Source organism: Abramis brama (genome assembly GCF_963993115.1).
Source record: "Abramis brama genome assembly, chromosome: 2".
NCBI lineage: Eukaryota > Metazoa > Chordata > Actinopteri > Cypriniformes > Leuciscidae > Abramis > Abramis brama.
The window spans coordinates 43,872,392-43,899,156 of NC_139964.1; the positions used below are offsets into that span (position 1 = coordinate 43,872,392).

General features: G+C 38.2%; 2 protein-coding genes across 2 annotated transcripts in view; one reads left to right on the forward strand and one right to left on the reverse strand.

The window, feature by feature from the left end:
- Positions 1 to 8,170, forward strand: part of marchf4a (membrane-associated ring finger (C3HC4) 4a) — a 56,195-nt gene extending 48,025 nt beyond the window's left edge. Inside the window, exon 4 of the mRNA XM_084104037.1 lies at positions 6,823 to 8,170. Coding sequence (XP_083960163.1) covers positions 6,823 to 7,292 — 470 coding nt within the window. The 3' untranslated portion in view covers positions 7,293 to 8,170. The remainder of the gene's footprint in view (positions 1 to 6,822) is intronic.
- Positions 8,171 to 8,244: 74 nt separating this feature from the next.
- pcca (propionyl-CoA carboxylase subunit alpha) overlaps positions 8,245 to 26,765 on the reverse strand; it is a 49,934-nt gene continuing 31,413 nt past the window's right edge. Inside the window, exons 18-23 of the mRNA XM_084098169.1 lie at positions 23,763 to 23,865; positions 22,370 to 22,468; positions 21,054 to 21,107; positions 12,973 to 13,113; positions 10,073 to 10,150; positions 8,245 to 9,193 (exon numbers count right to left, since the gene is read on the reverse strand). Of these exons, the coding sequence (XP_083954295.1) occupies positions 9,125 to 9,193; positions 10,073 to 10,150; positions 12,973 to 13,113; positions 21,054 to 21,107; positions 22,370 to 22,468; positions 23,763 to 23,865 (544 nt within the window). The 3' untranslated portion in view covers positions 8,245 to 9,124. The remainder of the gene's footprint in view (positions 9,194 to 10,072; positions 10,151 to 12,972; positions 13,114 to 21,053; positions 21,108 to 22,369; positions 22,469 to 23,762; positions 23,866 to 26,765) is intronic.

Consider the following 26,765-nt stretch of genomic DNA (forward strand, 5'->3'; position numbering starts at 1 on the left):
CTTAAGAAGGATTTCAATGAACTTTTTGAAACACTTAAAAGACTGAAAGTGCAAACATTCATCAGTGGACCACTCCCAGCAAGAGGAACAAACCGGTTTTCACGGTTGCTTGGGCTTAATACGTGGCTGCAAAAAACCTGCAATATAAAAGGAGTAAACTTCATTGACAATTTCAATCTTTTCTGGAGTCAGAGACAACTTTTTCATCGGGATGGCCATCACCCAAACAAACTTGGTTCAAGAGTGTTAAAGGACAATATCTACTTCTCCCTCAATCATCCTTCTGCAGTGTGTGCCAATCCACTCAATCTGAACGGCACACACACATCTGGACACAGTATGAATGACGACGGGACTTCACTTCAGCAGCAAAATGGACATGATAACACCACTCCGCCACAACAACCTCTGCTCACGGACACAATATCAGCTGAGCCCTGTCCACACAGCTCACCACAGACAGACATATCAGAACTGCTCCAAGATTCACCACCCAAGGACGACTTCCTGGAAAACAGCCAGGGAATCCAGGACAGCATATTACAACCTCCGATAACACCAGAGCAACAGCCCCTCTCACCAGACACTTTCTCCCTCTCCCCAGCAACTCCACTCCTGTGCTTCTCACAGAAAATGGAAGAACTGGTGTATGCTGGAACCAGACTATCCCACTCTTTTGCTGCAAGCCCCCAAATACCAACCAAAAAAAGACAGGCACCATTACCACCAAAGCCTGCGGGCCCAGCTCGCCCCCCCCCTCCTGTGAGAGCTCTTCGGCCTCTGCCACAACGCCAGGGCCCACACCCTCCTCCATCTGCTCGAGGTGAACCGAAAACAACTGATACCAGCTCTCAGTGATATGTGTCGGGTCCCCGTTTTGATAACAGTAACTTTCTCAAATGTTTACAGAACAAACGGGAACCCAGTGTGCCTGTATCTTCCTCTATTGCTGTTCTATTACAAGATAGAAAATCTAAGGCCTTCAATAGCCGTGCAGCAAACCTAACTAATCTGGTGCCTCTTACACGTCAAACTAATATTGCTGTGGGGAAAAGTAAGTCTGTTAAGTTAGCAATCCTTAACATTCGCTCACTTAAAAATAAATCACTTCTAGTCAACGACTTAATAACCACAAACAATCTGGATTTTATGCTTCTAAATGAGACCTGGCTAGAAGACAGCTGCAGTGCAACAATCCTCAATGAAGCAGCCCCCCCGAACTTTACTTTTATGAGTGTCTGCAGAGCTGTTAAGAGAGGTGGGGGTCTAGCTGCTCTTTTTAAAGATATCTATCAGTGTAAGCAAAAATCATTTGGGAATTACTTGTCTTTCGAATATCTGGGTATTGTGTTAAAAGGTGCTCCACGCATTTTACTTATCATTATTTACAGGCCTCCAAAATACTCTCCAGCCTTTGCTGAGGACTTTACAGAAATGTTATCAACAATTACATCAGAGTTTGACTGTTTTGCCATTGCTGGAGATTTAAACATCCACATAGATAATGCAGAAACCAATATGGCAAAAGAAATCAATACTGTTTTAAAAACTTTTGATCTGACTCAGCATGTTCATGGACCCACACACAATCGTGGACACACTCTAGATTTACTTATCAGTAAGGGTCTAAACATTTCATCGATTGTTATTAAGGATGTAGCGCTGTCTGATCATTTCTGTATTTTCTTTGATATATTGATCTCTCCTGCCACTGAAGCTAGATCTGTGTCTGTCAAGAAGAGATGCTTAAATGAGAACACTAGTGTACTATTTATGAAGGCTATATCCTTAACACCAAGCATATCTGCAGACTCTGTTGATTTTCTCCTTGATTCCTTTAACTCAAAAGTTAAAAGTGTAATTGATGATATTGCTCCTGTGAAAGTCAGGAAGAAGAGTGGCAGACAAAAAGCACCTTGGAGAAACTCAACAGCAGTGCAAAATATGAAAAGACAATGCAGAAAAGTAGAGCGCATGTGGCGGAAGACAAAACTTGTAGTCCATTATAACATCTACAAAGACAGCATCCATGCTTTTAATATGGAACTAGGCAAAGCTAGACAGACTTTCTTCTCAAATATTATAAACAGTAATTTAAACAACACACGCACTCTTTTTGCTACTGTAGAGAGACTGACAAACCCCCCAAGCCAGATTCCCAGTGAAATGCTCTCGGACAACAAGTGCAGTGAGTTTGCTTCTTTCTTCTCTGAGAAAATCAATAATATCAGAAAGGTGATCAGCACATCCTTGAGTTGCCCTGGGGTTAGACAGACCATCAAACCACCTGAGAAAGTAGTTACTATGTCTGACTTCAAAGAAATTGATGGCAAAATTTTGGAAGAAACCGTACAGCACCTTAAAACATCAACCTGTGCTCTTGACACACTTCCCACATCATTTTTCAAAAGTGTGTTAAATAGTTTAGAAGCAGATCTTCTAGAAGTGGTAAATGCCTCACTTCTCTCTGGGAGTTTTCCAAACTCCCTGAAAACTGCAGTTGTCAAGCCCCTCCTGAAAAAGAACAATATGGATAAGACCATATTAAGCAACTATAGGCCGATCTCAAATCTTCCTTTCATAGGCAAGATCATTGAAAAAGTTGTCTTCAATCAGCTGAACAAATTCTTATGCTCGAATGGATACTTTGACAATTTTCAATCTGGTTTCCGACCGCACCACAGCACAGAGACAGCGCTCATAAAGATAATAAACGATATTCGCTTAAATACTGATTCAGGCAAATTATCAGTGCTGGTGCTACTCGACCTCAGTGCTGCATTTGACACTGTCGATCATAACATACTTCTTGACAGGCTGGAAAACTGGGTGGGGCTTTCTGGGATAGTCCTAAAATGGTTCAGGTCATACTTAGATGGGAGAGGTTATTATGTGAGTATAGGAGATTATAAGTCTGAGTGGACATCCATGACATGCGGAGTCCCTCAAGGCTCAATTCTTGCGCCACTCCTGTTCAACCTGTATATGCTCCCAATGAGCCAAATAATGAGAAAGAACCAAATTGCTTACCACAGCTATGCAGACGACACACAGATCTACTTAGCCCTATCGCCTAACGATTTCAGCCCCATTGACTCCCTGTGCCAATGCATTGATGAAGTCAACAGTTGGATGTGTCAAAACTTTCTTCAGTTAAACAAAGACAAAACTGAAGTCATTGCATTTGGAAACAAAGATGAAGTTCTCAAGGTGAACGCATACCTTCACTCTAGGGGTCAAACAACTAAACATCAAGTCAGGAATCTTGGTGTGACACTAGAGTCAGACCTTAGTTTCAGTAGTCATGTCAAAGCAATAACTAAATCAGCATACTATCATCTGAAAAATATTGCAAGAATTAGATACTTTGTTTCCAGACAAGACTTAGAGAAACTTGTTCATGCTTTCATCACCAGCAGGGTGGATTATTGTAATGGACTCCTCACTGGCCTTCCCAAAAAGACCATAAGACAGTTGCAGCTCATACAGAACGCTGCTGCCAGGATTCTGAGCAGAACCAGAAAATATGAACATATCACACCAGTCCTCAGGTCTTTACACTGGCTCCCAGTGAAATTTAGGATTGATTTTAAAGTATTATTACTGGTATATAAATCATTTAATGGCCTAGGACCTCAATATATTGCAGATATGCTCACTGAATATAAACCCAACAGATCACTCAGATCACTAGGATCATATCAGCTAGAAATACCAAGGGTTCACTCTAAGCATGGCGAGTCTGCTTTTAGCTATTATGCCAGCCGCAGCTGGAACCAGCTTCCAGAAGAGATCAGACGTGCTCCTACAATAGTCACTTTCAAATCCAGACTCAAAACACATCTGTTTAGCTATGCATTTAATGAATGAGCACTGTGCCAATGTTCGTCCGACTGTTTGTACTGTACTGTATTTTATTTTTTTTATTTTTCTAAACTGTTTTAATTATTCTTATTTCTTTTTATTATTTTAATTTCTTCTATGTAAAGCACTTTGAATTGCCACTGTGTATGAAAAGTGCTATATAAATAAACTTGCCTTGCCTTGCCTTGCCTATATTTTTATTTAGTTTTATTTCTTACATGTTAATATTTTCAATCTACTTTGCTGTTTGGTTGAAACAATAACCGGTTTAAGCATTTCAGAATTTTTTTTAGATATCAAGATATCAAATATTATGAAAAGACTAAGAAATGCCGAGATATATTTTTTAGATGTTTTACCCAAAATACTGTATGAAAAAGGTTTTTCTTTTTCTTGATGTGATAATGCAAGAAACATTTTCTAAAGCTTTTCTAAAGATGTTTCATTACTATTTTATAAAATACTATTATTCATCGCTATTACCCAAGAAGCAATTTTGTTGATTTTCAAGATTGCTCAGATGGGATGATATCTTACTCATACAGCTTTCAGCTTAATACTGAAATATGACATAATATTGTGCCTAATTATAGTCATTAGTTTAATATCATCTGTCATAATGTAGATTCATCTGACAGGGAAAGCACTATGTGAACAAAAAAGGAAGGAGAACGAGAGAAAGACTGAGAGCGAAGCTAAGAGAAGAGACAGGTGGCAACGTGGCTTTTCACAGCCGAGCCCTGTTCCCATCCACTGTGGGACTGGTTGGGGGCCAAAAAATCCCACACTACAGCAGAAAAAACTGCTGATAAAAATTCAAGCTTTGCCCTGAGAATTTCCTTCAGCTATCCTCTCGGCGCAAGGAAAATGTGCGTGTTTGTGTCTGTGTGTGTGTGTTAAATCAATACATGTCTCACATTCTCTCCTTGTAATGAGAGGATGTGCAGTCCAACTGGGGAAGAGTGACTGAGAGAGAGAGAGAGAGAGAGAGAGAGAGAGAGACTAGAAAAATTAGGTTTCAGCAGCAATAGCATCTTCATGATGCTGGAACGCTAATCCACAACCTAATTTCAACTCGTACACATTTGCTGCATATAAATGCCACTGTGGACGCATTAATTCTGCTCTGTCTACTGAAACTCCAGTTACCTGTTCCACCACTACAGCATCAAGGTTAACGCTTTCCCCCCATTTAACTGAACAAATATGACTGATGTGTCAAATTGAAAAGGTGAAACAAATTTGGTGCAGTCTTGTTTCATTTCCAGCATTTAGTTTTGTCAACTGCAGGGCTTTGGCTTAGGCTGTTGTAGAAAAGTCGATTGAAAACCGTGGGTTATCATTACCTTCTCGCACGCTGCTTGTTTTAGTGGTCTGCAGTGTGCAGTGATAACGTCTGTTAGTGGTCTGTCTCATTGATTCTGGAGCAGCTAGAGTGAGAGGAGAACCTCAGGGCTCTCGGGACGCCACTAGCCTTTCACAGTGATCAGAGATCGGTTTCAACTCCACAAAATACAAGCCTTTGTAATCTAACATTTGCAGAGAGGTGAAAAAACTGTCATCAGAGCTCAGAGAGTGAAAATCGAAAGGGGGGAAGATAGTAGCAGTCTGAAAAAAAAAGTGTAGAGATATGTGCGGCCTTGCAGACATTCAGAGGGGAACCCACTGTCACATAAAAGATTAATGCAGACCATCACTCTCTTTCTGTCTGGACCTCTGAAGAAACAAATACAATGGTACGAGTTAAACCAAGCCAGAGGTATTAAAAAAGAAAATACAAAGGAATCATATTGACAGCACCTCAACACTTTCCTAAATACCTGTTTGTCACTGTGCATTGCAAATTTTCTTGATCAATGAGGTCATTGTGATTTGTTGTTGTCAAGTACATGTTTTCCATAAGTGGAGCGAAAATGCCTGTATTAACCATGTAGCCTCAAGACATACACTAATAGCATAATTACACTTAATTTCTTATATAATATTAATTAAAGAGGTTCTGAAATGCCAAACGTGATTAAATACAGAAAAGTGGGGCACCATATTTTGAAAAAGTACTTAAATGTTAATTCGATTGGCTTGTATGTCCAGGAAAATGTCATGATGACCTCTGAAAAATGCACTTTGGCGGTCTTAATGATTTGTGATAAGTAAAGTATCATGTTTTGCTCGGGAAATCTAATTGAGTAAAAGTATAAGTGTTCAGTTTCAGTGTTTCCAAATGGAGTAGAAGTTCGTATTTTTGTGGAGTTTACATGATGCCCATGTTTATCAGTGCAAGTATGAATGGAATGTAGCAGTCAGTTATTACACAGCTCTTAGGAATACTTGATTCTGATTGGTCAGTCGTCCCATCCAACAGTGTGACATTTCCTGTTATCATCCACGGCAATACTGTACTTTTTTTCTACTCAGTAATGGCATTTTTTTCTTAGCGAAAACTTCAAGAATATAATTTAAAAGACATTAATGTATTTGAATCATTGAACACGATTGAGCATCAACCGTATTTGAATACGCTACCGATCAAAAGTTTGGGGCCATTAACATTTTTTAAACTTTTTGCTCTTCAAAACTACATTTTTGATCAAAACAGCAATATTGGGAAATATAAAAAAAACAAAACAAAAAAAAAAACATTTTAAAATGTAATTTATTCCTGTGATGGCAAAGCTGATTTTTCAGCAGCCATTATTACAGACTTCAGTGTCACATGATCCTTCAGAAATCATTCTGATATGATTTGGTGTTCAAAAAACATCTCTGTTAAAAACAGTTGTACTGCATAATATTTTCTATGCAGTACATTTAGAATTAAAGTTGTATTTTTAATTGGGCACTGTACAAAGTACCCATTAAAAGGTCTTTCAGCAAATTGAATCTCTTCCTAGACAGACCCATTTGTTCTGACTGTACATTATCCCTCACTTAACAAATGCGTCTATCCTTCTCTTTTAGCTCTGATTGTCCACGAGGGTCCCTCTGTATTTCGCATCTTTAACCGCTGGCAGGCTGTTAATCAGCAGTGGAAAGTCTTGAACTACGACAAGGTCAAAGACAATGAGGAGCACCAGAAGACCTGTGCCACATTCCGGAACTTCTCTCTGCCGCTGCCACACCGCATGGGGCCGTCCGGCACAGAAGGCGAAGCCTCCACCTCCACGTCCTCCCTCATGGCTGCGGCTGCAGCGGCCACGGCGGGAACCGTAACCCCCTCCACAAACTCCGTCCCGTTGGCAGCAGGTGCCACGACAGAGCCGCAGGACTCATCTGAGCCCAGCAACGGGCAGCCCTCGCTGCCGGACCACCACTGTACTTACAACATCCTTCATCTCCTCAGCCACCACCTGAGACCCCAGGAGCCACGCGGACAGACCAGCAACAGCAACAGCAACCGCGAACTGGTCATGAGAGTTACCACAGTGTGAGGCCTGGTTTACGGTTCAGTCTCTGCATGCGACGTATTAAAGAAAGGATTCACTGAAGAGAATTAAACCGTGTTACCCAGGGACCCAGTGCAGTGCTGTCCGGGTTTAAAGGAGTTTTTTTTTTCCAGTATTGAATAAAACAAGAAAGCAAGTTTCTCTCGCAGTGGTTACAGGAAAGATTATGGCCATAAAGCTGCATACTAGAAATTATGCAAGCCACTGAGAAAGGTCAAAGGTCAGTGAAGTTTTTCTGAGAGTGTGTGTGTGTTGAGTTTATTGTCAGCTCAAGGTCAGAGCTGTGACCATTCTGAAGCACAACCTTACCAATGCAATCCAGTTTCTACACCGACAGCCACTGCTGAACTAAAATGGCTCAGAGTGAAGAACAAATGTATTCTTTGTAAAACATACAGCATTACACTAATTTTTCTGATTACTACAGGTTGTATTTTCAGATAAAGTCCTATTATTAAATGTCAATGCGGCACTTGCGAGGATAAGCAAGTCTAAATCTGTTTCTTAAACCAAATGGGGTATTGAAGAATCAAACTATTGTGTTTACACTTTTAGGCAGTTTTTTAGGGAAATCAATCCTCTCTGATTTTGACAGTCTTGTACACCAACAGTAGGAAACCACGTTACAGTGGAGACAACGTGCAGCAATCAAACTACTACTACTAAAAAAACTGACTCAATTTGAGGCAAATCTCTTGGACTTATTTTGTTTACATTTGTTCAATATGTGAGAAAAAGAGGTTGCTACATTAAAAAACAAAAAACAAAAAAACAAATCCAACTGGTTTAACTGTTGTATGTGTCTGTTTCTCGTATGCAAGAGTTGACTCCAGTCACAGAGCATATTCAATTAAATCATTCGAGTAATGCATTTTATGAGCTCCAACGTGTTTGCTTTCCAAGCCTGGGGTTTCAAACAAATCAACAGCACTTGGAATGTTTACATTAATCCCATTTTTATTGTAACACTTATTTTTTTTCTCAAAACAAATACAGACAGAAAGTGGATCTAAGTGGCTGAGTGATAGAAAACAGGAAACAGCACCAGTGCCGGTGGGTCTTCTGGCTTCCAAGCATGACCACAGCTGCCTGTTTCTGAGTAATCATATCTGCCTTCCCCTTAATGGTCCACTCCTCCATTTCCTTCTCCTCAGATTCTTAGATCCTACATTTCCAAGAACAACTTGTGCAGAAATAATCACATATGATCATGTGACATTATTAGCTTGCATGTTTCTTGACTAGTTTAATGCATTTGATGACAGAAATGAGGCGTGTATCTGTATATTCTGAAGAAACACTTAAATATTCGAGTGTGGGATTGGCAATTTAGAGGTGAAAAGAATACATAGGCCATATTATGTTTGAATAATCATGGAACAGAAAAATCATTGCATACTATGACCTAACAATTAAGAATTAGTTGAAGCAATGCCAATCATTCACAGCACTTCTCTAAAGAAGGTTAAATGTACACAGAGAGTAGAGAGAGAGAGAAGGAGTGAGTGTGTCAACAGTTTCATTGATTGCTTTTAAACATGCGTTCAAATACAATCGCTGCTGCTGATGTTGTCAAATTGTGGTTGGTTCCATGTGAAACAAGAAAACCTCCAACAGAGGGCCAAGGCACAAGATAATGTAAGTGTTTTGACATTTCCTTCACTGGGATCCAGTGGAATTCCAGGGAGATGGATACATTATAGTCAGAATGTATAAAAGAAAGTAAAACTATGAATGGAGGAATGTTCCATCTACTCTATTAGTGTCTTTTGTTTGCTCCTCCACAGAGACCTGCAGATGATGATGATGATGTCCTGCTACTCCAGTTCCACGAGTAGATCTCCCTCTCCGACTGTATCTCCAGCTTTACAGTGCACACTCTTCACCTGAACAACAACACACATTGAATGAGAAAGGTCCATGCATTCTGCATCTGAAAAAGCTATTTATGTTCACTGATTTATCAATGTCAATCAAACACACATTGGACACAGGAAGCTGCCCAGAGAAACAATGGAGAAAATTCTAATTCTAAATTCTAAACAGGTGCATCTAATTTAGGATAATAAATGGAGTGGAGGTGGACATTTTAAAGGCAGACTAACAGGTCTTTGAGGGTCAGAATTCTAGCTGATAGACAGGTGTTCAAATACTTATTTGCAGCTGTATCATACAAATAAATAGTTAAAAAATCATACATTGTGATTTCTGGATTTTTTTTATTTTATTATGTCTCTCACAGTGGACATGCACCTACGATGACAATTTCAGACCCCTCCATGATTTCTAAGTGGGAGAACTTGCAAAATAGCAGGGTGTTCAAATACTTATTTTCCTCACTGTATATGTATATATTTATTTATTTATTTATTTATTTATTTTTTCAGGTTAAGTTTAAGGAACAAAAATATTTATGTTTTATTTTTAGTTAACTATAATAAACATGGCATGAAGTACAATAAAGTACTGCTGTCCATCAAAAGAATCAAACACCATGACCACAGTCTGGTTTCAGCCCTCTGACAAGAAGGGATAGACTTTCACAGTAGCTAAGTGGTCTGGTCAGAATACAAGTGTGGATAATGGACTGTGGCCCCTTGATGTCTCTCTCTCTCTCTCTCATATGGTGTTGGGTACTGTAATGTATCTGATGTATGTGGAAGAGTACGTTCTATATGTCATATTGATTTATGATGCACAGAGTAGTGAGCAGGATTATGCATCAACGTGTGTGTGTGTGTGTGTGTGTGTATATATGCGCTCACCTTGGCTGCCTTAGCTGCGGTCATGCTGTTCTGCATCTTCATGGCCTCAATCACACAAATCTCCTGTCCCTCTGCAACCTTCAGAACACACGCAGATAAATGAACAAAACCCACAACAGGCATTCAATAATGACTACTTTCTAATAACGTCTTGAAATGGACAATTCACAGAATATCTCCCTTCACGTATTTATTAACTTGATAGACTCGTGAAGGTCTAGTACATAAAACGACCTCCGCACAAAGAGCAGGGGAATATTCTAATATCATTTCATAAAGGAGCATGCATTAGAAGAGTGATAACGGTTAACAAACGAACAAAGCTCGCTGAAACGTGAGAGCAAAATCAATAAAAGAAACCTCTGTTTATATCTATCAAACTCTCCATTAGGGAAATGGATTATGGGAATAAGCGAGCACTGAGGAATAGCCGTTTCCCTCCATCCACAAGGAATAATTTTTATCTATGCAGAAGTGGTAACATCGGGTGGTGTGAACGTCACTGCTGTGTGTGTGTGTGTGTGGAGACTAATCAGCGTGAGAGCTCTTCATTGCAGTGTTCTTGTGTGTGTGACGTTGCTGAGTGAATGAGATGTTTTACTGGAAGAGCTCAGATGTATTAGTCGGAGCCAGTCGGTCTTTGCATTATATATAAGTCATTAACAAACTAAGTCAGGACACATTCAATTCAACTTGACAGCAACACGCGCACACACACACAGAGACGTTTTTTTTTCATACTGAAGTGCACTGTCAGCTTTACAAATGATGTCATCCCAGTGCAACCCATGTAATTTAAAGGAATAGTTCCCTCCAAATAGAAAATTCTGTCCTCATTTACTCGTCATTTCAAACCTGTATGACTTTGTTCTGTGGAACACAAAAGGAGATAATTTGATGAACACCTGGTTGGGTGAATTTGATACAATGGAAGCACTTCAGGACTCACTTTAACACTTAATAAAGCAACAAGAGCGTGAGCAACTAAGCACAAGTGGCTCATTGATTTTTTTTTCCCAAGTGCTCTCATTGTTTATATTGAAAAACAACCCAGTACTTAAAGCTACACAATGTTATTGTTTTTTATCATAAATCCATCTCCCGGACCGTGTTTTTGCTTTATCCGAAAATCACTACTGTAAGTTTGGATTTTCAGAAATACATTTAGTTAACATAGCATCACATTGCTGTGCATTGTTGTGCAACAACAGCTAATATGCATCATTTTCCTGTTATCACTGTAAAGCTGCTTTGAAACATTCAGTATTGTATAAAGCGCTATATAAATAAAGGTGACTTGACTTGACATTGACTAGGTTCGCAAAACTATGTTTTTTATGACTAATTTATAACGTTGAGTCCATTCGGTCTGATTTGAAATCCTTTTTATTTAGGTCAGATTCTACGGTGACCGGGAGGGGACATGTTCGGTTCGCTTAGTTTTGTCGTGGCCACAACATATAAACTCGTGGGAACGTGATAATATGTTGTTGCCACGATATATTAATTCATGGGAACGTGATAATAAATCGTGGCCACGAGATCATTTTGTTGAGGTAACGACATCATTATGTCGTGGCCACGCGATGTAAAGTCGTGGCCTCGAGATCATATGTTGAGGGAACCACACCAGTCAATACAGTAACCATATACAGCAGTCGGAGATGGAGATGACTGATGAAATAACATTTTACATTGAATTAGGAATGTCATATTAAGATATAGTGCGGTCTCTGGCATTAAGACATGGTTACGTAAGTGAAAGACACCTGAAGCGCATTCTTAAGTTGAATAGGCTTTTTCGTTGAAAATTTGCTGGCTTGAATGAAATACTCGGGTCACGAATAAAGTTCCTTTTAAGGCAATAAACAAAAACAAATTATGAGAAACTTAAATTAACAAATAACAAAGTAAATTATGACCGGGGTAAAAGGAGGAGCCTGTATCGTGAGGAATTCCCACGTTATAAAACTGGTAGCAACGAGAAACGGTTGCCGTTCCCTCAACATATTAGTCGTGCCCACCAGAAACGGATGTCGTGAACCGAACTGAACCAAACATGTCCCCTCCCGCTCCCGTTCACCGTAGATTCAACTTACCTAACCTGAGAATAATAAAAAAATAAGGTAAAGTTGTCGAGTTAAGCACCCTAAAACAATAAGCATCCATTTTTTATCATTTATTTATTTATTGAGTTTTGTTGTCATTGATATTTGAGTGTCATTCACACTGAAAAGACAAATCACCTGTCCGGTACCCATGGGCACACCAGTGCACCTCGAGCCATCAGATTCATCCACGCAGAACAGCGGAAGCACTCACACAAACGTTACGCCACAAATAACTTGTAGTTCTATAATTTAATCGCTAGTTACAAAGTTACATAATGTAGCTTTAAGACATTTTAACAGTAAAAAATGACATTTCTTTGTGTGCCACCTAGTGCTGCTTACTCCAGTCCAGTGGGTGGCGGAAATGTGCCATTATTCAGATTTAAAATTTCTACTGCATTTCTACTGTCCAACTGCAGTTTTTTCTTTTTAACCAAAACTGAGCGGAGAACTAGGAAAATGGTAAGTAAGCCACATGGGTGGGTACATTTCCATTTCTTGTTGAACTTTCCTTTAAAGATAAAGTGTACTTTCATACTACATTTATTGCTAATATCCCTCGATTATTTTTTATCTTGCGTCTAAGTGACTGGCATTTAACTGTCTGATTGTTTTTATGTGTAATATTTAGAGGTCAGCTTCCTTAAAAGTTGCAGTTATTTGGCACAATTCACCTAGAGAGCTTTAAGCAATCCAGACTGAATTTTAATCCATATCGTAAAGTTAAACAGAGAAAATGAGAGTAATATAGTTATGCTGAATGTGCAGTATTTCCAGTAAGTCACTTACCCTATCCCCTGGTTTAACAGACACAGCCACCACTGATCCTGGCATGGGAGAGCGGAGGATACTACTGGTGTCTTCAGGAACCTTCTCTGGCATGTGCTTACTGAGGGACGCTGCCAGGTTACTCAGCACACGCAACTTAAACTGAACACATGAAACACAAAGAAATGGGTACACAGATACCTCAATGAATTAAATACAGAAAACTACGATGCTATAAACAACCAAATAGACAAACACTCCAGAAAACAAACACACACACAAACACATTTCACCTTTTTTTTTTTTTTTGCAGTATAAAATCTAGTGGACATTGTATCTTGTACAGACCAATAATTTCACATTAGTCTTAAAGGCAGGGTAGGTAGGAATGGTCTAAAAAACTTCTTTTTCAAATTTGTTTAAACTTTATGTACATATCAATACATAATTAAAATGTAAGTACTCTGAAAAAGAAAGTATAAAAATCGAGTGTCTGTAGACCTCTCAGGACTGTTTTAAAGACAGTTCATTATTTCCATTCACTCCACCCCCTCCCTTCTGGGCTCCTTCCAAAGCCACGCCCCCAAAACACATGAACGCGCGACTCCAACCGCTGAGCTGAAGACGCATTATTTACCTGAGAGAAGCAGAGAGGAAGGAGCACAGTGCATGTAGTGACATCATGTCAGAATCACATGTAATAAAAAAATCTAACGCTAATTGCTTATGAATATAAACAAATAAGATGTATTTTAGTACTCACTATCAAGCTAGCATATTGATATTGGTAAATTTAAAATATATATATTTTTTGATTCGTTAACGAGCTAGTTATATAAGCTAAAAACAGGTTGCATTGATACACTTTTTTACATTACCATCAGTTATATTGTGCTGAAGATGAATTTCGTGTAAGATTCATAACATATATGGTGTTCTGCATGTAGGGGTGGGAGATATTGACAAAAATGAATATCTCGATATTTTTTTCCAATATCTAGATATCGATATTCAGGCGATATTTTTGCCATCCTTCAAAGAAATGTGAGCAAACTGGCAAAAAAGGTCCAGTTGGTCTTTTGACTTGCTGCATTTGACCTATATTATTCTAGGCTATAGAAAAAAACAATAAAGGAGCTAACTAAACAGAATCTGTGGCAGCCCCTACTTTTTCCACTTACAAAAAAAAAAAAAAAAAAAAAAAACTTAACTAGGCACTTCTTGCAACAGTGATTATTAAATCAAACAACAATATTGTTGATGATCAATTCAAAGTAAAAAAAAAATAACATTTTCAAAACAGTATAAATCCATTCATTTTTCCCCCAAAACGCTATAAATCCATCTTTTTTTTTTCTTCTAAATTTATGGTTTGTCTTTTTAAAAAAGTTTTTGTCTTTTATTTTTCGTGTTTGCATTTATGAGGAAAAAACAATATTACTTGACAGTTCTCCATTATGGACGCGAGCGCTCTGAAAGCTGCACTAAGACTTTCAAACTTTAACAGAGACCTCAAAACAGAAAGCACAAAGCCTTTCTTTAAAACGAATTTCGTTTTGTATTAATTGTATCTTAATTTTAATATTTTTTTTTTTCATTAATTCATTAATATTTTCATTCCTGGATTAAATACATAAAGTAAATATAGGCTATCAATCACAACATAAGGTGCTTGAACTGGAGATTATATCATCGTGAACCGAACCGTAGCCTCGCCTCACAGGCCTAAAAAATGTGGAATATATTTACAGAAATCTGGTTCTAAACAAAACCATCCAAAACAAAATAAAACTATGTAGCCTAAATGTGCATTTCTCCGGTGCATGCGTTCACTAGCCTACTGCGAAGATCGCGAGTCAAATATCGTCAACTTCATCTTTGCAGCCGACACAGAAATTAATAAACAATTAAAATGTCTTATTGCAATATTTTACACATTCATAATCATTACTTTTGCTGGTTCTTTGAGGCAGCTTTTTAGGTTTATGGCGTTTTGGAAAAGAGCTCTTCACGTACAAACACCGTTTCACCAAGGCACAGCGGCCCTTCAGCACATAAGAACAAAAAGAGAAAAAGCACGGACTTACTAATTACGAAACTTTGATGTGGTTGAACAGCTGAAACAGTCACAAATTCCTTTGCAACTCAAACCTTCTCAGTACGAGTTATGATGGAAGAGAACAGCATTACAGTTTTCAGCGCGTCCTCCTTTGATTGCTGTGTTGTGACTGGAAAAGTGCATGCAGGAGCACATGCGCAAAATGTAGGTTTGTAAAATGTCCTTTTGTAAAATAAAAATAATTTTAGGGCGAAGCAGAGGAGGTCGTGCAAGAGGCCGTGGCGTGCAACTAGGGTCCGAGGAAGTAGAGGCTGAGGACGGGGTGGTCGCTGGAAAGCCACGATGATATTGACACGCGTTTTATTTCTTTGTTTATCCAAAGACTTTTTGTTCATTGCCTTTTCTAGAACTGTCTTCTTTTTTTGCCTTGTTTGCCTTCACTAACTGCATGCCGGTAATGTGAATTTTGATTGCTCTTTGTCTGCCATTGTTTTGCTATTCCTAGGTTCCGTGCCTCTCGAATTCCTCAAATCAAACGTGCGCGCGCAAGAGGGCAGATCCCGTGGCAAAAGGGTGGTTGCCATGGTTGCGAGAGAGAGTGACAGTCGCCTAAGCCAATCCTTTGATTCGTCCCGAATCGAAATAATGAGCTGTGTTTAATACAGATTAAACGGTCTAGAGTCACTTGATTTTTATACTCTTTTTTTCAGAGTACTTACATTTTAATTATGTATTGATATATATAGAAAGTTTTAACAAATTTGGATCTTTTATTTTTATATAGTCCTACCTACCCTGCCTTTAAAAGAAATTACCCCCCAAAAAAACGACTATTATGGAAAATGACTTCAGGTGGATGGAAATGCTGCAGAACATACCCATATATTATGCCCGTGTACATTTAATTTACCTGACACTAACGGTCTCAAAACTAACGTTGAAATCGTCCCTGTTAGGCCCTGCTGCTTGATGCCGTAACTGCATCCGCCTCCACTGACAGCCATTCAAAATTAGAAGTGTATTCTGATTGTGTTTTTGTGAGCAACATACACTACAGTTCAAAAGTTTGGGGTCGGTAAGATTGTTTTAGAAAGAAAGAAATCTCATATACTCCGCAAGGATACATTTATTTGATCAGAATACAGTAAAGAGAGTAATATTGTAAAATATTATTACAATATTTATAAATATTAAACAGAAATATAACAATGGTTTTTAAATTTTAATATATTTTGACATTTATTTTATTCCTGTGATGGCAAAGCTGAATTTTCAGTTTAATGCATCTTTAGTGAAGCATTAATTTCTTTAAAAATATTGAAAATCTTTCTGACCCCAAACTTTTGAAGGATAGTGTATATATTTCACTAACATTTCATATTATTATAGCATATGTTTTACCGGTTCCCGCTCTTTTTTAAAGGCTCTAAATGAACTAATTTCTCCCCTTTTTATGCCACAGTTCACGATAGTTACTAAAATAAAAAAGGCTTGGGACTATGCACATTATTCATGTGATGCGGTGCCATCAGGCAATCGTACACTTCCAGGGGGATCCAGTGAAAAAAAAAGTGGCAATTACATAAATGCTAACTCTGTGGCTTTCTCGGTGTATTTCAGACCTACTTATGGCAACATGTTCAGTGAACAACTAGGCTAGGCTGGCCTGATCTCCCATGATATTCTCCAAAGCTTCCCATCTCCTCCTTTAGATGGCAGCACAAATCGGTTTCCAAACACATGCCGGGCAGCTAACAGTTTATTTTTCTTTGTGAGTCTCAGACAGATGAAAGGCTCTGTCAGTGCCCAGTCTAATTCAATTAACAGACGAGTGAAGCCTGGCCCTCCGCACTGCTCAATGAATGAAAAGCAGTTTTGTCAATTTAATGATTACCAACGCAAACTCCCACAAACTCTCAGTCTCTCACATAGTAGCAGCAGAATGCCAAGAGCATCAGCCCCCTGCTCTCCATACAGACACTAATGGAGAACCATTAGCTCATAACAGCCTGTAGAGCAAATGAAGAGCTAATTAATACAGTCACATAAAGAACAGGCCACTGACACAACAGGATGGAGGGATGAGAGGGAGGTGAGATGGATATTTGAGTACAGTGGGGGGTCATACCTCCAGGGCCATTTTCAGAGCATCAATTACAGAACTCAAAACCTTAGCAAATGCTTAATTTATATGTCAGTAAAAGCAATTATACCATCAGCTAACATTAAGGTATTTATCTGACAAAAACATTTATGACAAAAATCTGACACATTTTTTTATATTTTATGTATGTATGTATGTGTGTGTGTGTGTGTGTGTGTGTACTTGTTTTCATGACAACTGAGGACATTTTTATGAAAACACACCTGCAAATGAGGACACTCTGGAAAATACGTGACTTATGAGGACATTTTGGGGGTCCTCATTTTTCAAATGGCTTTAAAAACATACTAAGCAGTGTTTTTTTAAAAATGTAAAAATGCAGAATGTCTCCTGTGATGGGTAGGTTTAGGGTTAGGGGCAGTGTAAGGGGATAGAATATACAGTTTGTACAGTATAAAAACCATTACGCCTATGGAATGTCCTCACAAATCACATAAACATGGCTGTGTGTGTGTGTGTGTGTGTGTGTGTGTGTGTCTGTCTGTCTATAGTTTCTAAAAACCTATTTTTAATGCTTTGAATGTTGTATGTCCTCAACAAAAGAGCCAAATACTTTTGTACTACTAGTTCTTTACAAGTTTCTCACCCTCGGTGACCAGTGTGTCATTGTGAAGACCCCCCTGTATATTTGTGATGTCATTTCTGTGCTATATTTAGCGAAAAAGGAAAAGGTGGCTCACTAATTAATCACTGGGTAGCTCTCTGAAGGGAATGTGTCTGCTTTCCAGGAATTCAACTAAGGAAGCCTTACATCATTCTGCTAAACTCAGGTCACACACAGTAATGAAGGGTGATGATTCTGTGACCGGGGTCAACTCACTAAATCTCTGAGCAACAAGGTGAAGTCACAACTGAAATATTTAGATGTTACCAGCATGTGCTTACGAGAAGTACTACAACATAGTTGGGTACTTGATCTAAATCTAAATAATTAAGTAATTATTTAAATTAATTAAGTCAGTAAGAAGTCTCTTATGCTCAATAAGCCTAGAATCATTTCACCAAAAATTATAATACAGTGAAATATTACAATTTAAAATAACTAATCTGTTTTGATATACTTTAAAATGTAATTTATTCCTGTGATGGAAAAGCTGAATTTTCAGCATCATTACTCAAGTCTTCTTTGTCACATGATCCTTCAGAAATCATTGTAATATGCTGATTTGGTGCTCAAGAAACATTTCTTATTATCAATGTTGAAAACAGTTGTGCTGCTTAATATTTTGATGGATGGATGGATGGATGGATGGATGGATGGATGGACGGATGGACGGATGGACGGATGGATGGACGGACGGACGGACGGACGGACGGACGGATGGAGTACAGTAAGTACAATGTAAGAAAGTACAATGAAACTACTTTGTAGTGTACTTTGTCACTTTAAAATAAAGTGTAACCCAAAACACTACCACTCAAAGTCTGGAGTTACAAATCACTTTGCAATTAATTAAAAAAACCTCATCTGTGACTGACAGTTATGAATGGATACCGATTAAGGATGGATAAATATCTTCATCTCTGTAAGGTTCATGAAGCATCATAAAAGCCAATCACACCTATGGGAAGTGCTAAAACTTCACCTGAATATTTTTATAAAACGATTGCCAGAATGCACAAGGTCTGCACAGCCGTCACCGCTGCACGTGGAGGATTTCTACACACACTGAAGAAATGTAAAAAAAAAAAAAACGTCACAAAATCTTTCTCTGTTCTAAAGCGAGGGGTTGTGGTTGATATTAACCCATAAAGCACGCAAGTATGTGTCAAAACTCTACCAGAAACATCATACCATCTAGGCACCATTGACGATTTTCAACGCACCAATATTTGGGACACACTAATCCTAATCTCACATGCCATTTAGGATGGACAATCAACAGCCTGCAAGATTTACATCAAGTTTGGATTTTTTTTTTTTTTTTTTTAAAGGCCTGGGACTACTTCCAGGACTCAATAATGACTTTTAACCCATGAAGAAGGTTAGTGCAGTGTTTCCCAACCCTGTTCCTGAAGGCATTTTGTACCTGACCCATTAATTTCAGGTCTTGGAGTCTCTTCTAGCAAGCTGAGTTGAATCAGGTGGGTTTGATTAGGAATAGTTTGAAACTGTAGTGTTGGTTGGTGTGCCTCCAGGAACAGGGTTGGGAAACACTGGGTTAGTGAAGGCAGTGTGAGGTGCTCTACTAATGGTCTCACAGAATTTCTAAGTGCGATTCCTGAGAAGAAAAAAAAAAAACATCTATATAACTTTTCTGACAGGAGGAAACCCTAAAAACTTTGAAACTCTTGTTTCTGCTGGACCTGACGTGGAAACAGACAAGCACTGACGACCACAGCTGATCTGTTAACATAGAATGAACGGAAGGCATCCCATAATAGCCGTGACCCCATGGAAACTTCGAAACAAACCCCCTCAGAAGACCTTTGAAGCAGAGACCCCCCATGAAGCACACGCGTGTGCAGTCTGGAAGCCGGCATTTCCTCTTCTTTTACAGAGTTACTGTGTTTTTAACCCTGTTTGTTTGTTTAAGCTTGCAGAACGTCGATGCTGATTGTTTAGGTGGCTTTGGGTAAACAAAGACAGGACAGCTTGGTTTGATTTGTAGTTGGGTTGAGACACCTGTGCCTTGAGTGTGAGTCTCTGTGCGTTTGCGTGTGTGAATGTTTGGTAGATCGAGTGTAAAGACAGGATACATGCCCCAGTGAGTGACATAATATAGCATATATCACCCAGCATGAGGTACACAGAAAAACACCACAGAGTGCTCATGAACACATACAAACAAAGGCACGATCATACCAAAAACGATGAATATAACGATAACTATATTGGCGCTCACAACAACGGATGATAATGTTGTTTATTTTCATTAAATGCTCAAGTTTCTTAAAGTCAGGTGGATTCTGATTGGCTTGCCACTATCAGTCGGGAGCTGGAAAACATTCTGAAAGTGATTCCAATGACATTGTTCCTCTGTGCAGTTATCGTTATTGCTGTGGTGTGGAAGTCCATATTCTCATTGAATCTCATAGAATGATTATTAAAATTGTATAGTTATTATATTTATTTATTATGCACAGCCTTTTAGTTTACTGCCATGTACAGCTACAGAACAGTGCACATAAGAAACACTTGAGGATGAACTAACACAGAAACATCTAAGAATAGCTACAAAATGTCCCATGACAACATTCATTTTAGCAGTGGTTCTCAACTGATGGGTCAACAAATCAAAAATGTGTTTATTCTGACAGGGTCTTAGATAACAGGGGGGGGGGGAAATAAATGCAAATAAAATGCAATCAACTGCATTGGGATGGGATGGGATCCTAATAATTAGGAATGGCTAGGATAGAAATATAAATATTGCTTAGTAACTTTTAAAGAGCATTATTTTTGTTCATTATTGCCCAAATTGTTCTTTTTTTTTTTTTTTTTCGTCCATTATTGTTCAATCAAACTGCGCAGTATTTTGGCACAAATTTATCTTTCACTTGATAGAAAGCAAATTAAGCAGAACACATGCTGACATGCTCATCCTTAAATAGAATCATCATCCTTAATGACAAAGTATGCAAGACAAAATAAAATATGACCATCACTACATTAAATGCAAGTTAATTTACAGCAAGGATAAACTTGGATAAATTTGTGTGCTGTGGAAAAATAGTAGCTTAATAATACTAAAAAATAATACATTCCAATGTTAGAATTGTTTTGATTAACACAGTAGCATAAAATGTGCTACTATGCTGGGTCACCACTTTATCTCCAATGTATAATCTGGGTTTTGAAGTAAAACCAGTTGAGAACCATTGACATACAGTTTATATTGGTAGGTGTCACTATGAGGTGCTTGTTTAAAGACTTACTGAAGTGCCCAGATACTGCAGGGTGATCTCCCCAGCCGCTGTCCGCAAGAGGCACTGCATTCAGAGAGGAAACATTAAGACATAAAGCCTGTTAGTGTCTTTGAATGTAGATTGTGGTGGGCTTATACCACAGCGATGGTGAATTCTTCATTCTGATTGGTTGACATGTTAGCATCTAGTAATGATTCTGGAGTGCCGCTGTCCTGCAGAGTTTAGCTCCAACCCTAATCAAACACACCTGAACAAGCTAATCAATGTAATATAAAAAGTATGCCTTTTTCATATTGCTATAGTCTTGTATTACGCTGAGGGGGTTTATTTTGCCATAATGACCAACTGACCGTACATTATCACACCTATTGCATGTCTAACTAACAACTAACTAACCAACCAATTAAATAAATAAATAAACGTCACATATTGATTTAATCTGCAGAAATAAATCATGCAGTGATAAGAGTGACAATTGCCTGGAGGTTGGTCAATTTAGAGTTTAGCCATCTTTAAAAAAAAAAAAATAATAATAATAATATTAAATCGTTATTTTATAGTTTACCCATCAGAATCAAGTGTTCCAAAGAGCCATGTAATAAGTTGAATAATTGACTCTGGACCAGTGGCGAGGCGAGAAATCTGCAAGTAGGTAGATCTTTGTGAAATAGGGTGGACCTCTTTTCTGTGCCTCTATCCAATTATATAACTTATTATTATAATATCAATGTGGGTTTTTCCCATCAAACTTGAAAAAAAGAAAATAAAATTAATACTAAATATAAAAAAGCTAAAAGATTTCCTATTTTTATTTAACGAAGATCCAAAAATCCATGAAATGCCATGAGGGTATTTTTGGAACGTTCATCAGAATGAATCTGGTTATCCGAGGCTCAACAGGGTCTGTTTAGGAAGATCTGATTCACTAGAACAGAGGTCTTCGACCTGCTTCAGCACACCTGCCTGTGATTTGAGCAATCCTGAAGAGCTTGATCAGCTGGTTCAGGTGTGTTTGATTAGAGCTGGACAGTCGGTCCACATGAGCAGGGCTGAAGACCTCTGAACTAGAATGAATCGAACTTTTCAACGCTACATATGAAATGGAAAGAGCCGTTTTGTATGAATCAGACTTTTCAAAGCTACATCTGAGAGGATTGATTGGACTGAACAATATCCATATTGTTATTGGATTGAACAATAACGCATTTACACCCGTAGTGTAAATTTTACTACCTCAAGTGTGCATTACTTTACAATAATGCATTCATAACTTTTCAATAACGGACCAGAGCTAGTTGTTCCTATGCGTATGTATGTTTGTGAACCTGGAGAGTCCTGTGTTTGCCGTTGATGGTGATGGGCAGCAGTGCTGAGGCCAAGTTCCATTCTCCAGACACTTCAACCTTCTCTCCATCTATCTCCACCTAAACCAACAAACAAAACACACGGTGGGAGTTTAACATAGGACAACAAAAGTTATAATTGTTATATTTGAGTAACTATGTGTGACAGAAACAGCAAGACAAAGAAATCAAAAAGAAATCAAAGTTTCTGAACCCATGTAAGGTCATTCAGTAGTTTCTACACCCAAATCCACCTGATGCCTGTTAGGGGAGGTGGGGGGTTTCATGTAAGTCTTTTCTTTAAACCAGTGTCACTGGTCAAACTGATTACCCTCAGCCCTCAAACACTTGTCTAAACAACAGTTCTGAATAATCAGTCACATTCCCAAAGCATGCTGGGACACTGGAAGCTCCAGGGCCATCTGTGGAGCAGGGGGTCCAGTTTGATGTGCAGTTGTGGGAGAGAAACACACATACAGCCCTCAGCTGCAAGAGCAAGAGAGAGAGGGGTCCACGGAGATCAGGTGAGGCCCCTGAACCCCCGAGGCTCCTTTTATCCCTGACTGAAGGGCCACAGGTGTCTAAACACACAGTTAGTGAGTGACGTCTTAGGGAAAGTGTGAGAGCAGCGGCTCCATGAGGGTCTTTCAGTAACAGAAGAGGAAGACACACAGATCCTAAAGTGATTTAGGCTCAAGAGTCGAGGGATTGATTTCAATGCAAATACTACCACAGAGGACATTGTGTTAGACATTAGTGAGGGAGCAGGAGCGCTCACTGCAAGTACTATAACAGAAGCAGAGAATAGGCCTTCTCACAGAAATCAGCTGGATAGACAGGATGAGTTATGACCTTAATGAGGACAATATTTGTTGCTGGAATTGTGTGAAATCTCTCATCTTTGCTTATGGGAACCACAGAAGTCAACCACCTGAGCCATAAATGATAATCATGTTACGCATCACTATGAAGCCACTGGAAAATGTATTGACAATGCTGAATAAAATAATATAATGAAATGAAATATAGACCTAGCCCCCTTAATAACAAAATATGTGCACTTTATCTACTTTTGAATGGCCATTAATGGAGAAAGATTGGGTCCAGACTTCAGATGGTGTATTTAACCATGCTATCCTGTCAAAATTGGACAACAATGTTAATGAGACATAAAAAAAATATTTTATTATTTTTTGGCTTTGACAGGAATGACAAGAAGTTATTAAAGACAACGAAAAGGAATAGGATCGAACCAGTATCCCCCACATGAGCACCACTACTCAATGTGTCAAGCATATATGCACCACAGCTCCTACACGTGAAAGATAAACTGAGATCTGACATGAGATGTCATATTTTAAACACTTTCACTCACCGTATAGTTGTTTCCAGACCGAGACACACCCAGCATGTGAGCATCTTTATCAAGTTCCACACACAACTCCCAAACTCTGCTCGCTACAGGAACACTGGACACCCTGGAACACAACACACACACAGAATGTTAATCATCTGTCCTACCAGGCGTAACAAACACACTTTCTTTTTCCTCTCACTATAATCATTTTATAATCATCAACCATACAGTTTCTCTCCTCTACAGATGAATTAAAAAACACAACAAACGCACACACAAACCACCTGGTCACTGGCTGCTTGACTGACAGCTCTTCTGCTAGGAGACCTAAAGTAAATGTATTAGGAGGAATGCTGTGTTTTTCCACTATGGTGGGCTGCACTCACTACAAAGAGAAAGCCCACCCCCCACCAATAACTTTTGAAACGCATAAAAAAAAGAGAAAAGAGACAGTGGAGGGGGGAAACTGGAGAGATGTTTAGACAGATGGTCTCTCTGCATCTTTTTTACAAGTGTAAATCGGTCTTTTCCAGATGAAGAATAATTCATGAGTGTTGTATTGGGTCTGAAAGGTACATTGACAACCAATTAATTTACACTAAAAGGACTATTTTATATTAAATACAACTTGTGTTGTGAGGTTACTTTCAAAGCAGTTTGATAGTTGCATACACTAAATGTTTATTCACAGTGCTGTATGCTTGTAAGTGGATTACTGCTAAGCGCATTTCCTGTTTGTTTGTACATAAGGTGGTTATTGTGTGAAGCTTGTATTTACGGTTCATATGGAACATGGTGCCCCCTCAAGACATGAGCTCTCTCTCACAAGCACAGTGAGATACTAAGACTGCTGCAGATGTTTAGAACTTTGTCTGAAAACGCTGGATGGAGAGAAGATCCAGTTAGATTATTTATTACTACCCGGTGTTCAACAATAAGGATTTATTTTCAAGGAATAAGGAACACTTTTCACTTGGCCCTCCAACACTTCTCATATTTTCCAAGATATATAAATAAATATTTCAATTTTTGTTATATCGTTTCCTTCAAAAAACCTAACCAAAAAAACGAACAAATCATTTGTTTTCCATTTGCAATAATTGCTAGTCATTTTACAGTTACAATAAAACTAATGTAATAACTTTACAAACACTTTTGCTAAAAAATGATGCCATATGGTGCAAAACATTACTGATTTGTTAAGAATCTGAGACTCATTCAAACTAATGCTACCAAGACTGTCATTAGTTATTCTTACAACTTCACCAAAACATCATCATTTATGTGAGCCAGCTATACAATGTTACTTTTTTGACATATTTTCATCAGCAGTTTATAAAACAACAACATTCAAGACATTGCAGAAAAATGTTTAAGTTTCATAAAAAAACAAGTGAACATGACCAATGAATTTAAGATTTTTGTCATGGGGCCCAAAACTCTCTCGGCAGTTCTGCTACTACCATAAGACACAGAATATCACACAAAATAATGGAAAACCAATGGAAAACATTAAACAAATAATGGAAAACTGGATTTTCCAAGCTCTTATGAAGACAAAAATGTTGATGGATTATTATATAATGTACTAGTAGACATACTCTAATGTGCACTACACAAAACTCGCTCACCAGTCGATTTATAAAAACCAAGCTGAAAATAAGAAATGGTTATTCAAAAATCATCCTAGTTATGATATCATAACTATAAGCAATATGTGAACACCCATCTTTAGATATCAATGCCAATTCGATATTCATCAGTCATTGTTAAGACCTACACCAAGAAAGATAACTCTAACAGTAACTATATTGGCATTTACACCAAAGGATGATTACATTCTGTTTATTATGTGGTGTGGACTTTGCTATTCTAATAGAATGAGAACAATTTTTAAAAGTGTATAGGTATAGTTATTATTGGTGTGAATGGGCCTTTACTAATCTCAAATCTGAAGAAACGATCTAATCATGTTTGTTTAATGAGGGTCTAATAAGAGTTATAGATAACTAAAAAATGGTAATGTGAAATACTGTTTAAAGGGTCATGAAACCCCAAAACATGTGTGAACATTAATGTTGAACATCATTGAAGTCAATGTTACCATCCATTAGTTTTAAATGTAGGAGAAAACTAGTAAATGTTAAACCGTTTTGGGTTATTTTCAACTTTCAGGTTTAAATTTGTCTTTGTGTCTGCATCACAGGATGTGACGTTTTCTTGTGTCTCATAATTATTAATGAGACTGTGTGTCCTTATCCAATGAGAAGAGGCCTTGCTTAATTATTCAGACAGCACGTGTTGATTTCCTATGACAGGCGCGTCAAACAGTGAGATCGCATACAGTAAGTGAGAGATGCATTAATGGATCAAAAATAAGTGCTTGTTTTTGCTTTGTAAGAGTTTCTGCTTCACATAAGTTCTCTTCAATAGATCTTGAGTCTTCGGCACAAACACGATTCATCCACACTGTGACTGTCTTAACGGCAATTTAACCGATCAAATAGCTTATAAAAACGAAGCAAAATAAGCCTCAAAAGTGATCAAAGATGCAACAGCGTGTTCATATATATTTTCGACAGAGAACATATGTGAATGGCTGTGCATTTATTTGTGCATTAAATTATAGCTGTCACAGGATATGTATGTACAGTGGGGAGAACAAGTATTTGATACACTGCCGATTTTGCAGGTTTTCCCACTTACAAAGCATGTAGAGGTCTGTAATTTTTTTATCAGAGGTACACTTCAACTGTGAGAGACGGAATCTAAAACAAAAATCCAGAAAATCACATTGTATGATTTTTAAATAATTAATTTGCATTTTATTGCATGACATAAGTATTTGATCACCTACCAACCAGTAAGAATTCCGGCTCTCACAGATTGTTAGTTTTTCTTTAAGAAGCCCTCCTGTTCTCCACTCATTACCTGTATTAACTGCACCTGTTTGAACTCGTTACCTGTATAAAAGACACCTGTCCACACACTCAATCAAACAGACTCCAACTGCTCCACAAT